Source organism: Drosophila tropicalis, unplaced genomic scaffold (genome assembly GCF_018151085.1).
Source record: "Drosophila tropicalis isolate 14030-0801.00 unplaced genomic scaffold, ASM1815108v1 contig_413, whole genome shotgun sequence".
In the NCBI taxonomy this organism is placed as follows: Eukaryota; Metazoa; Arthropoda; class Insecta; order Diptera; family Drosophilidae; genus Drosophila; species Drosophila tropicalis.
The window spans coordinates 1,680,456-1,695,002 of record NW_027172877.1 but is presented as its reverse complement, the minus strand read 5'-3'; the positions used below and the strand labels follow the sequence as shown (position 1 = coordinate 1,695,002).

The following is a 14,547-nucleotide window of genomic DNA, read 5'->3' as shown; positions in this document are numbered from 1 at the left end:
GAGAAATGCAAGTTTGAAAATCCCCTTTTTCAATTAAAAATGCATATAATATATAAACCGTATGACCGATTTCCACTTGATATTGATAAAACTTACAAACCATTTCGCCGGTTTCGATAAGAAATACGAGTATAATGCAAAAAGCCGGCTATAAATTTGCTAATGAGAGCAACTGAAACAGAATGACAATGAAACAAGAGAGTGAGATAAAGAAATTCTTATAAAAAGAGAGACGGGAGAGATAGACAGAGAGAAAGTATATGTGTGGGGGGCAGCAGAGAGTAACAGTGAGTTAACAGTGGCGCCGCCGCCTCTGTTGTTGTTAAATGGAACTCTCTGTTGACGGTAGCAAAATAAATTTATAATTACGCGATTACCTCATTTGGGCAACAATTTCTCGTTATATATGTTGTTATTATTATTGCTTTCGATGCTGTCTTTTTGTTTAAACAATACAAAAGAGTGACAACAAGATGACAAATGGGCAATGCAAATGTTAAAACACATGTCTGACAGAGAAAATGGGCAGACAAAAATTTGGTTTCAATTTGTGGTTTATTAGCTGATAAGATTCTTGGCACTTGAGATACTTTTCGATTTGGCAGAATTGTATTTTTTTTTTTTTTTCTTTTCCTGTTTCTCACACTCGTGATGAAGTCAGTCTAATTTTACTTTTCGTTCTTGTTTTGTTTACAAAATTATTATTATTTTGTTATTTTTTCGCTAATAAAGTTAATTGTTATCTTTCCTCAATATTTATAAATAAATTATTAAATCCCGACACGACCGAAAAGGCTTACGCAAATTTTAATGTCGGTTTTTGGGGTTTCTTGATTAGATTTTTGCATGTGTCCGAAAAATAAATCTCAAGTGAACAACGAAATGAAATTGCATAGATATTATAAGTCGATATATACATATATGTATATATATTTTTTTGCGACGCAGTTAAAGAAGATATCTATAATATACAAAATTTCGGTTTGTTGTATAATTAACGATGACAAATGCATAACAGAATATATTAGATCATTCCTTGCCAATGATGATGATGATGGCATAGTTTCCAAAAGTGTTCAATGGGCTCAAGGCAATAAAAGGAAACCATGTTCATTTAATGCAGATCAGCATTTGGGTGTGGGATCAACAAATTTTGATTGAAACAGTCTATAGAAAAGCATTCAATAATGTCACAGGCAATTAATGCTGTAATTAATTTTGAGGAAACACTGATGACAGAGTGAAAATTTACAAAATTGAGACAGCAGCATATTTAGCAAAAGAAAGTAGTTTGAGTAGTTAATTCCGCTGTTTCGATTCGGCTTTATCTCAAAAAGTCAATGATTAATGTCAATTTGGTAAAACTTTTCTTTGTTTCATTTCATACGTTTGGGTCAAGAATGACATTTGATTATAATATTAAAACCCAACAAAGCAAAATGTTGGTTTATGAAAAAGTTTTTAACCAATCTCACATTCAAATATCAAAGAAGTTAAATTCGGCTATGCCGAAGTTTATATACCCTTGCAGTCCTTGACAATAATAATTTCACATGTTCAAAATTTGTTTTCTGCAACTCAATTCATTAATATACAAACAAAACAATTTTACTCTTCATACTATGTACAATTTGTTCTTCTTCTTCCCTCATTCCCTAAGCAAAGCAACGCACGCATACACATACAGTTTATGTAGCGTTGCGTCTGTGTGTGTATGCATGTGCTCTGTTGATTTGATGATGACGTAGTAGGCAGCAAGCAGAGCTGCCGGCAGCGATTGAACCGATTTATATAGACTGTAACTTGTGTTCTATTTATCCGATCAGGGTCAAATTTTGGGATCTGAGATTTTATATCAAATTCTATTATATTGGTAAATTTCATGGGGATACTCCAATTTTTGCAAAAATTTTTGTTCCAGAGCTATATGATATAGTAGTCCGATCCCAAAGATTTTCATACTTTATCTCACCCGGGTAAAAAAAAGCTCCCAAAAAAAATTTCATCCCGATAGCTCTTAAGATGGCTGAGTAAAACGCGTACGCACCGACGGACAGACGGACAGACGGACAGACGGACATGGCTATATCGACTTAGCTTCTCATGCTGATCAAGAATATATATACTTTATGGGGTCGGAAACGTCTCCTTCTGTGCGTTACAAACATCTGACCAATTTTATAATACCCTCTGCAAGGGTATAAAAACTTAGTTTTGACCTCTAAAAAGTTTAATGACATCAAATTTATTAAAAATATCGCTTATGCTAAGTATAAAATTAGTTTCATTGAGAAAAATTGAGAATATTATTATAAAATATCAGATAAATTTATCAACTGGTTTCGAATTTTTCATATTTGTACATTTGTTTTAAGTTTACGAGAATGTGATTCATTTTTGTAACTTTTAATAAGTCGATTCATACTTGAAACTTGAAATACACATAGATTACTATCTCCTTATTATCCCCATCAGTCATATCGCCGTCACTTGGTCAATAGTGAAAAGATCTTTATGTTTGACGTATGTTTGCGACCTTTTTTGAAAGATCTCCAAAAAGGGAATTAAACAGCTGTTGCTCTCATTTCATCCTCTACAACAACATGCCGGAAAACCAGACCATTAACAACAACAAATAACACGCCGGGTCGTTGTCGGCGGCATGTCAAAAAAAAAAAAAAAAAAAAAAACAGTAGCCAAAGAAAACAAAATTTATATATACACCTACATGTATATATATATATAAATATATATATTAATACACATATGCAGAAGAGTCGCATATAAAAATAAAAGAAAATAAATTAACAATGCTTTAAAAAAAAAAATTTTATAACACACACATGCTTCTCTTCATTGGGGATTTGAAGACGAGAAGGGAAAACTGTGTCAGTGCTGCAGCATTAAGAAAATATTTTCAGCATTTCCCCCCTCAACCCAAGACGAAAGTGTTTACGTGATCATTGTCGACCACACACAAAAAGACTCTTCGTGCCCGTGGTGAGTTTTTCAATTGCTTGTCAACATGTTGACAGAGGGCCCACAATTGGCATATTGGCACGCTTCGAGCTTGTTGTTATTCTTCTTCGTTGACAAGCGCCGGCAGCCGCTAAGGAATGTGACTTTGATTTCTTATCACACAAGAAGAAAAATATAGCAACTCAATAGGAAATTTCAAATTGTCACATGTAGTAAAGGTAGAGTAGATGTGGGGGGGCTGGCTACAACAATCGGGCCAAAATGATAAGGGCTAAAGAAAAAACCTTTGGCACAGTTAAATAATGAAATGGGGCTTGCCCTGTCGCTCAGGTTCAGGTAGCTAGCTAACTAACTTTATTTATAAATAAAAGAACTTAACTTCTTTCTGACCATAAACCACATACCGTCTCTGGGTGTGTGTCTAGTATAACACAAAGTGCGTTTTCTTTAGGTTTTTATGTTCTATTCTTGGAAATGTATATTCAACTCTTAATGTCTTAATGTCCAACAAAGTGCGTGAGGGGAGTGGGAGTGTGGGCCAAGACAACTCGCCAAAATGTATAAGGTTGAGGCTTACGTAAGAACAATAATAACAACACACAACACAACAAAGCGTAACAGTTGGTCTGACGTCAGTTAATAAGTATTTTCATTTCAAGAGTTACGAGATGTGATTCTTCTAGAGAGAGGCTCAACTATACTCAGCTCAACCAGACACTTAATAGTGGGACAGGTGATGTCAACTTTAAAATGGAGTGTGTGACTTTTATTCTGAAAGACCCCCCTCCGCCTTTTTAGTAAAAACGGTTTATTTAACTTTCAAAATAAAAAGGGTCAACTTTTTCTAGAACAGAAAATGAATTGCAAAGTTCTATACACAGAATTTTAAATTTAAGACTTAAAAAAAAATTGTTGAAATGTATTAAGTAAACTCTCTCTTCTATAAATTAATTCGTATCCACATATCCGTTTATTAATCTTTTTTTTAGGGAATTTCACATTCCTAGACCACTGTAATTTTGCAAAGCTTTGAAGATCTTAGAACGCAACGAAAGTTTTTTTTTTTTTTTTTTTTTAGTTAAGTTCAGTTTTGGTGGCAAAACGGGTTTCATTCAAATCAGAAACCACATTCGATTCAAATCACATTAATTTTCATTAAATAAACACAGCCAGTGATAATGTATGCAATTTTAAGAGAGTTGAATTCAATTTCCGGCGTAAAATGTTTTGATAAATCAGCCCAAAAACAACAAAAGAAAAAAAATCGAAAGTTTTGTTTTTGCTATCACGTCACGCTTAGTTAAACATGGAAACAATTGTACAAATTTTTGAGTAAATAGTAGTAATTAGATAATTGGTTTGCTTTACTCACTTTGCTTGCTGTTCAACTAACTTATCCACTTTGGCCTGTATGGCCTCCGCCGAGGGTTTGTGTACTTCCCCAAGGAATGTGAGGATGGATTTTGAGAGCGCCTCGATTTCTTTATGTGATGATTTAAGTTGATTTGATTCTTCACGCAGTTCCTAATGTATAAACAAAAAAATGTGCAAATATAATTAGTTTAAACGAGTTTATAAAAAAAGAGTATAACTTAAAACTATACTATAGTTTATTTTTACTGTGTGAACAGACAATATATCGTACACATCGACGACCGTTTTCTTAATTTCAATTCCAGTTTTCTGTTTGAAGCCTCAAACAAAAGCTTTGAAGGTCGACACCAAAAATATTTGTTAAATACATTTGTTGGCGTCATTTGAAAAAACAAACGAAATGTAAAACTCTTTTTTTACTATTCTTTTTTACCAGTTTGTTTGGGGCTACTTTTGGTCGCTTATCTTGGTATGGTACAATTCTTATATGATCGCACTTACACACATAGATGACAACATCGTTAATAGATATAGATTGAAGCTTTTTATGGCTACAAAATTGCTTCAATTAAAATTAACTAATGTTAAAAGATGGCCAAAACAAATAATGTGACTGCATATTTCAAAGTTATGAGACCTTAGATTTGCATAACAAGTTAGATATTTTGTTTTGTTATTCAATAAATCAAAAATGATTGTTTATGATATACGTGTTGATAAAAATTACAACAAAAACAAATCATTTGAGATTAACTGTAGTTGTATTATTAAGTACAAAACAAAAGGCTGTTGGCAACCTTAGTAGTAGTTAAACATATTCAAACTACTATAATTAATAAAAGCTTGACTATAAGTAATAATAAAGCATTAAAATTACATTAAAAATTGAAGGCTTTAAACAGTTTTAGTAATGAATATGCTTAGAATAGTTATTTATAGCTTCAAATGATACATATATACATATATATTATATAATAAACTAGAAATTTTTAGATTTGCAAGTGCATTTAGCCATTATAACACTAGAAATTCTGTAATTATACTTGGTGCTAAATGTTTAATTTCCGTCTTTTTGATTCAGCTACATTTTTCACACATTTTAAGTTAGTAACTAAAACATTGACTATGAATAATGGCTAGATTTTAGTTTAAATATTTATACTTTTAAGGTCTTTTTTTAAATTTCGAGAAGTAGTTTTAGTGAGTAACTATCCTACATCTCTATAGAAATCGAAAGTCAACAAATTGGTTTTAACTTTTAATTTTGTCTATTCTGTTGTTTTATGGCACTTCGTGCTGAACATCACAATCACATCATTAACCAAATTCAGTGGGTTAAGCCGTAATACCGACATTTGAATGCCCTTTAAGAAGTGAGAGTCATGTGTACACATATGAAATTCAAAATATATAATAAACTAACGGTTTAAAACTAAAATAATATTTACATCTCACTTTGATAGTTAAGATAGTCTAGAAAATCGTGATGTATAAACAAACACATTCGACTGTTAATTCATCATACCCCATCTCTTGGAGAGTATAAAAACAATTTGAGAATTCGGCAACAGTATCTGCCGCCTGTTGGCTACAAATTTTTTATTTCTTTGCCTCTCACTCAATCGTTCAGTTGATACGTTAGAAAGAGAGAGTAAATCCAAGAGAGCGCAAGCTCAGTTTAGATATGAATGTGACCATGAACTTGAGCATGTGCTTAAGTCTACATACAAATATAAAATATCTGCCGACTATATATATGTAAATACATCTAGAGACAGCTATGTATGTAAGTCTGTCAAAAATATTTAACTAGCGTAAAGCCCAAAGGGTAATAAAGGGGAAAATAAATGAATGAACTTAAATTTCAATTGGCTAGAAATTTTAATTAAGCCTATATAAATTATGATCTCATATGTATATCTTACATACATATGAAGACTGTTTTACTGTAACTCACCTGAATGGCATTCTTTGTATCTTCCAAATGACGTCGGGATCTTACAATTGGGTCGACATTGCGGAACTTGTCTTCCAATCGACCTAATGATTTCTCCCAGGCGTGCAGGCTGTTCTCGAAGCTGTCCCAATGTTCGGCCAACTGTTGGAGATTATCACGACGCTGTTCCAAGCCACGTATCAATTCCTGCCACAATCGATTCAAATTGGCGTTATCCTGTTCAATCAATTGACGGTTTCGCGAGTCCGCTTGACGTATCAACGATTGGGCCTGCTGATTGACAAGTGTAAGGTCGCTGCTCTGACTCTGTAAAACGAGACAACGGACCAAAAACGTAAAACAACAAAAGAAACACAAATGGTAACACAATGATATAAAATTCACTTGCACCGGACTTTGCAAACTGCAATTGCTTTGGTCGAGGTTTTTTCTTGTTGTTCTTGCTAATTCGTGACGTAACACGCTGTTGTTTAGGTAAAAATATATAGATACGGTAATAAAAATATATTTTGCGGTATATACAAGTATTTTTCTACCACTCTATAATGATTTAACTGTGTGCGTGTGTTATTTATATTAAAAATAATATATCTATGTGTATACTTTTCAACGATAAAGCTGAAACTGTTGTGTATTTATCCCATTTGAACTTTGGCATATGGCAGAATTTTAAAGGTCGGGGCAGGGCCTGCTTGTTGATTGAAAAAGTATCTGTAAGATACATTTAACACTCACGTTATGTGGCACTTGGTAATTGTTGTAACGTTTTGAAATACAATGTCTCTTTCAAGTATTTCTATTTTTTTTCTCTCTCTGTGTTGTTTTTTGTTTTATAGATGTTTCTTTATCTGATGACGTTATACGATTGCTTGTCTATAAATGTAAACGTTCGTTTATTTGCTTTTTCTTTCAATTTACGCGTTTCATTAAGCACATGGCAAAAATTTGTTTCTATCTTCTTTATTGAAATCGAGCGAACAAAACGGGTAATTCAAATTTAACAAAAAAAATATATATACAAAACACAATTTTTTCACTCTCTATATAGTATGTATATACATAATGTATATATATGCGAAAATCGACAATATATATAAAATAAACACGCTGGCAACCGCTCAGATAAAGCTCTCAACTAGAAGTGAAAAAAAAAACTGAACCGACCAAAGCACGAGTTAGAATACAATGTAAGAGAGCGGTAGGCACCAAAAAACCGAGAGTAATTCCAAAAAAAAGAGACCAGACAAAGAGACTGAGAGCGCCAAAAAGCCGGTCAATATATGAAACAAAAACACGTTTTTTCTAGCCGCTTTTGGGTGGATGTCGTAGGCAGCACGAAGGGTTATGACTCTCTTGAGAGACTTCAGTGCTCTTACTAAGAACAACAACAACGAAGTGAATCAAATCTTAGTCAATAGATTTTGAAACAAATTCCTTTACCGGCACATGCCCTACAAAAACAGCTGTGATTAGCTAAGAGAATCTAAACCAGAGAGCTAGTCAAAGAGAGGCATAGAGCATGTCTTTGCCAACTAGGGCTGAATAAAATTAAATATTTTCGTATGATTTATTAAGACCTTCGAAAAAGTTACTTTAAAACACATTGAGGAACAACTTGGTTACTTTAGTCAAGTAGTTTGCAACCCTAATGGAAACTGGTTGCTCTCCCAATACGACAACAAACATAATACATATATGGCTGCTGATGATGATGTCATTCGAGAGCAGCTGGTTTATGATTTGGAACCGAGCCGAAGCGACCAAACCGACCATGTCATGCCTACTGACGCCTCATACCTCCCCCTCCCGACCGCTTTATTTGTGAGTTGTGCTTGGAATTATAAAAACTAAATTCGTATAAAATGTTTGATTGCCGCCCGAGACGGACTATAGCGAATGACAAATACTGATAAGTTCAGGTTAAAAGTTGAGTGCACAGAAATTGTTAATGAGGTTTCAAGGTAATCGCTGCTTACGAAAGTAAACAAATGGGCCATGAACGAGAACAACAGAGAGTATTAAACTAACTACAAAAAGAGAGGAGAAACTGAGTGAAACAAGAGAGCAGCCGCTGATGACACTGGGTAAATGCAGGTATGAGTATTTGCCGGCCGGCAATTGGAATATCTCATCAGCTGTGGGTATGGGGGTAAGTGGGCAGGAAAGGTACATCTGTATATATGCCTGTTGTGCCACAACGTAAGGAAAACAGGTCTTTTGGGGAAACACATTAACTAAATTTTGCAAGTTGCCAGCTGGATTATGCATAAAAACAACAAAATTATCTATATTTTTAGAATACACAAATAACGAACCAAAAAATTTAAACAGGCCTAATTTTGCAAACGAAAACAAGTTAGAACTTCTGATGTAGAGAGATATAACAATAGATATGGATTTACACATTTAGATGATCTTTAGAAAGAAAATATCTTTCTCTCTAGAGAGACACTCTATGAATAATTCAAGAATAGTTATTATAATTGATTTTAATTAATAACAGACTGACTATAATTTATTAATCGAAGAATTTGATTTAAGTTACAACAAACAATCCGTCCTAACCATTGAGTTTTAAGTTTTAGAAAGTATATTTCAGAACCTGTGTAAAAATGTCAGACTAATTACTTTTGTCTTTTTGAAGAAACTTCGAAAAAACTTAATTTCAAAACATAGTTTTGAGAAAACCAAAACAAGTTCTAACTATATGTAACTAAAGTAAACAAAATTGTTTTCAAAAACCAATCTAAAAGACCTCTTTTTGACCGCATTATCCTTTAACTGTACATATTTCCAACTCACCTGAACATTACCAATAGCATGGGATAGTTTCTGTATATTAAAGTGCAAGCCAGCTAGGTTTTGCACAGGCTCATCACTGAATTTCGTCCTTTCAATGGTGGCCTTGACACGTTCAATTGATTGTTGGTATTCACGCCAGCGTTCAGCTTCTTTTTCCAGTTCACTTTGCTGAGTTTTCGCATTGGCCAAGGTGTTGGCCAACTTATTTTGGAACTGAGCCAATTCGCCAGATAGTTCCGTCTGTTCGTAATTATTGAGGGATGACCATATTTTATCAGCTGCCTCTTGGATTTGCTTGTGCACCAGATTGCGGATGGGAGCCTCATTGCCAAAGAAGATTTTGTGCTCATCCAGATCGTTGACAAGATGCTCATAGTCAATGCCATGCTGACTATTCTGCAGACGAAGTTCGGCCTCATGGACCCAATCATTGAATTTGGCCACCAATTGCATATATTCGAGACGAGAGTCGCGATTATTTTTCAAATATTTCTCACGATCCTCAAGTTCATGTGGTAGCGAGGAGACAAGCGAACGTCCTTCCGATAACATTTCGAGAAGAGAGCTGGGCAATCCAACTTCTGTTTTAATGCCATCATTGATTTTGTTGAACTTCTCCAAATAGGAATTGATATCCTGGCTAAGACTTTGATGCTTTTGCAGCTCACGTTCCACAGACTCAGGATCACGGTCGAGCAAGGGACGTGACTTGGCTTGGCCTTCATGCTGATGCAACCAATCGAGAATTTCACTCAACTCAGCAGCCATTTTTTTTGTGCGATTCCAATTGAAGTTGATGCTTCTGACGCTGCGATTCGACGGCTTTACGTAGATTCTGCAATTGATTTTTCAAGGACTGCAGTTGTTCGGTGATGCTATTTTTGTCGGCGGCATTACCCTCGGATGCAATCTTCTGGCCCTTGTCATTGGCCGAAGCCAAGAGGCCTTCGCATTCCTGGATCTTGACAATGACACCATCGTATTTATTGATCTTATCCTCCAAACTATCGGGTGAGTTCTCAATGTCAATAATCACATCGGTGTATTTCATGATGAAGGCAATAATTTCATTTATAAGGGCTATAAATTGCTCACGAAGAAGAAGAAGCTGTCGCAGATGAGCCAGCTGATCTTCAATCATTTTGATCATGTCGTCTTGTTGAGTTAGAATGCTCTGGAGTTCGGGCAAATCATCCATTTGCATATCACCCATTTTGGATTTGCTATCCTTTAGTTCCTTGAGAATGCCCTCATACGAACCCAACAGATCCTGAACGTCTTCTATTCTCGATCCAATTGGTCGATTAAGTTCACGTAGACGCTGCTGAATGTTGCCAAGGAATTGGCTGCAATCATTTAACCTGCTCTTGGCATCTTTGTATTTCTTGATATGATCTCCCAAAGTGTTGTAGCGATCCTCAATTGTATTCTTAATGCGTCCATAGCGATCTTTAAGGTTCTTGATGTCATCGTTAAGCTTCAGTTTGTCGGCATTACTCAATGTAGGAAGAATGCTCTTGCCTTGTTCAGATAAATCGTTAATCAGACCATTTTGAGTCTCCGCCTTATCCAGCAGATTTTTATAACGGGCCAGTTGCTCCTCCAGAACAGGCAGACTTGTGGTTCTCAAATCACCCTCAGTGGCTGTCTCCATTTCGTTCAACCAATCTGACATATTCTTCATGGAATCTTCAAACGCTTGGCGGCCCTTGAGAAGATCATCCAAAGACTTGCCTCTCTTACCGCTTTCATCTTTCAGAGTCTGATAGTCGGCAGCGATTTCATCCAAAATTTTCTGCAAATTAGCCTTGGCTTCATCATCGCAATCCTTCAGAATATTTGCAGCTTGACGCTGGACATCACTGAGAAGGCCATCATTAAACTGTTTGGCTTCATCGTCGTACTTTTTATTCTCCTGGATTTTCTTTTCAATTTCCGTTGAAGTTAGAGGATGATAGACTGGCAATTTACGGACTTCAGAGATTTTAGTTTTCAACCATTGACGTGCCTTATCCAAATCGTTTTCAAGAGCCTTGCGATATTTGCTGGCCTCCAGAGCGCGATCAAGTTCGGCCTTGAGGACTCCAGATAAGTTACGATTCTCTGTATTCAAATTGCGCAATGCCGACTCCAATTGGGCATATTCGGCAGGCTCTAATTCTGGCTGCATATTCGCAATACGCTTTTCAAGAACATCAGCAAGCGATTGCTTGGCCTCGGCATCTTTCATCAAACTCTTGATCTTCTGTTGTCTGACCTCAGCGTCCTTGGGTGTATAGCCCAATGCAGCTGGCGACTGAAGTTCCTCAATTTGTTGTTTGACCCAATTTTGTAATTGATCAATCTCACCCTTGGCACCATCGACACCCTTGTTGGTCACATCCAGCAATTGAGCCTTGCGTTCAATACGCTTACCAAGATCGGCAAATCGACGATCAAGAGATTTCATTTGCTCTTCAACCTGTTGCCCATCTAAATTGCTTATTACCTCAGCCACCTGCGAAGCTTTGCCTTTAAGATCTTGTATCTTAGGATGTCCCTGCAGGTCATATTCATTTTTGATTTCATTAATCGAGGCCATCTTCTGGGCACAATTCAATCCAGAGCCGCGATCCAAAACGTCCATACGCTTGATCAGAGTATCGAACCAATTTTGGACATCTTGCATACCCTGGCGATAGCCATCAATGACGTTTTGGCCAGCTTGCTTCTTGGCAATGGCATCCATCAATTCCGATTCCAGTTTGTCAATATTCTCATCCAAATCTGTATCCTCATCACCCACTAAAAAAAAAAAAAAGTTTACAATTATTTCGCAAATTTCACTAAATATATTCATAGAGGCTTTTTCTACTTACAGGATCCAGTCATCTCGAGCATTAATTGCGAACGCTTGTCGCCAATGGAGTTTAATAAATCATTCATTGAAACCAATTCTTGTTGGGCAGCTTCTGGCCTTAGTTTACATGGACGCATAAGCCAATCCGAGACGGAGCTTTGTTGCTTCTTAACCCAATCTTGCAGTTCGCCGCGCTGTTTCTGCTGTTGCTCCAGTTCGCTAACGGATGCAGTCAAGCCACCTAAGTGGGATTGCACCTACAAAAATGATTTCGCAAACAAATTAGAAAAACGATTTCACAATGAGCTATGAAACATACAAAATAAGTAAAAAGAAAAGCCATGCTCTATAAATAGAAACTGAACCACCACCAAGCTTACTTTCAGGCTAACTCACCTTAGCCACAAGGGCATTAAGCTTGCTCACATGTCCGCTATTTAACCGTACTATACGACGATAGTTGCTAATACGTTCGTGAGCAATGGGATCCTGTAATGCCTCATTTACATCGCTGAGCTCAACCTCAATCTGATCATCATCATCATCGTTGGTTGAGCTCTGAGTTTTTCTTGGCGGTTGCTTTTTTTTTTTTTTGGGCCAAAGCGTAAAGCGCACAGCAAAGCCATAGCGGTTCATGGGGTTGGGTAGTGCATTTTACAACAACAAATACAGGGTGTGTAGTGAGTGTGGTGGAGTGGGTTGGGGGGTGTTAAAGGTAAATTCAACAGTCATTAAGAGCAATGGTGTGGATTACGGTTGAGTGTTACGGGAGAGGGTTTAAATTAAAAGAAAAATATCATTGGTTAGCAAATTAGGAATCTAATAAAAAATCAAAGAACTTAGCAGGCATAGATGAAAAAACAATTCGTTTAGGACGAAATTCTAATATTTTTTGCATTATTGTTCCATCTATTGATTTAATACATTCGCTTAACTTTAAAAATTTCAACTACAAATTCAACGTGCTTTCTTATTTTTGTTCTTGATTTTGTTAATCTTCTTACCTGATCCAGCAGATCTTCCAATTTGGCGCGCACAATCAATTCACGTTCGGGTATGGCCTGCATGGCTGTCTCTAGAGGAGAACTTGGGCGACTAATCGATGCTGTTGCCGCTTCACAAGCCTGTACAGCAGCAGCCAAACGTGATTTCTCATTGTTCAATTTATTTTGCATATCCTGGGCACATTTCAGTTGGCTTTGGGCCAATTCTAGACTGGTGGCCGGTGCATCTAATTCGGTTTGTATAATTGGTTCATAGGTCTCCAAGTTACGCATTATGCTATTGAGGGTATCTTCATATTCTTGGAACTTGGCCAAAGACTCAAGCAAACGATTCTTGATTTGGACTGACGTCTGAAGTAGAGAATTATAACTGTCCTGTATGTTCTTCAATTGTGTTTCAACGGTTGGACGTATGGCTGGAGTAGATGATTCATATCGTTTAATTTGCGCTTGACCCTTTGAATTTAGATCATCCAAATTGGTTTGATATTTCTGTATCTCAGACAAAAGGGCTTCGTGTTGCTTGATTTGCTCTTGGGTCTGTTCGCGATTCGAAATGAAGAGTGAGTTGTGGGCCATCAGCTGGAAGGAGATTTGCAATAGCCACTTCTCAACATCCTGTAAGCTTTGATGATAGGCATTATAGTCGAGCATTTCTTGTTCCAGGGACTTGATATGATTGGCACAATCGTTTTTAAGTTTATCGCAACGAGATTGCAAACGATTGACAACATCCACCTCGGTTCCCAATTCTCGAGCCTCCGATTGCAATTGCTCCAATTCGCTACCCTTCTGTTTCAAGTCGTTGCCCAGAGTCTTGTAGCGCTCCAACAATGTTTTCATTTCACTTAATTCACCCTTTGTCTCGGGAGCTACCTTTAGCGTTTTCTCCGCCTCGTTCAACCATTTTTCAAGCTTATCTTTGTTGGATGCAAAATCGTTCCAACGATTTTGGGCTTGTTTCAAGTCAGATAACTTTTGTTTCACAGCCAGACCAAGAGAGTCCCAATCTTCACGTACTTTAGTCATTAGTTCACGCAATTTCTCCTGCTTGTCCTCTGGCGTTATGTTCGAGGCCTTTGAGTAGGCGTCCTGAACCAAAACTAAAAGATGCTGACCCTCGGGCAGGCGAGATGCCAATGACTACATGGAAATAAAATATAAACAATATTAAATTATTTATATTAAATGAATTTCTATACTCACATTGACAGTGTCCAATTTTTGCGCTATAATCTTGGCATCACCATCCAGGCTACAGTCATCCAGTATTTCCGAAGCCTTCTCTATCCAAGCATCCATTTCCTTCTTGTAGTTAAGGAACTCTGTATGATCAGACAGATTCTTTTCAATTTTCGCCACCAATCCTTGGGCAGAAGTCAACAGTTTGGTATAATTGGCTTGGGTTTCAATTGTTTGATCACGTATACGTGTGCAGGCACTTTGTTCCATTAAAAGTTCACAATTATCATTGAGATCTTCGACATTATCCTTTTCGGTCATCACCTCATCAAGCAGTTTCTAAATGGGGTGAAAGCATTTTATTAGTTTATACGTCGAAAATTTTGTAAATATTTAAGCACAAAAAGCAG

The 14,547-nt window shown here is 36.5% G+C and overlaps 1 protein-coding gene across 1 annotated transcript in view; it reads right to left on the bottom strand.

The window, feature by feature from the left end:
* Positions 1-14,547, bottom strand: part of Msp300 (Muscle-specific protein 300 kDa) — a 105,154-nt gene that overhangs the window by 53,304 nt on the left and 37,303 nt on the right. Inside the window, 8 exon segments of the mRNA XM_068285573.1 lie at positions 4,352-4,503; positions 6,311-6,616; positions 9,113-9,886; positions 9,888-11,896; positions 11,971-12,208; positions 12,348-12,530; positions 12,956-14,098; positions 14,162-14,476. Coding sequence (XP_068141674.1) covers positions 4,352-4,503; positions 6,311-6,616; positions 9,113-9,886; positions 9,888-11,896; positions 11,971-12,208; positions 12,348-12,530; positions 12,956-14,098; positions 14,162-14,476 — 5,120 coding nt within the window.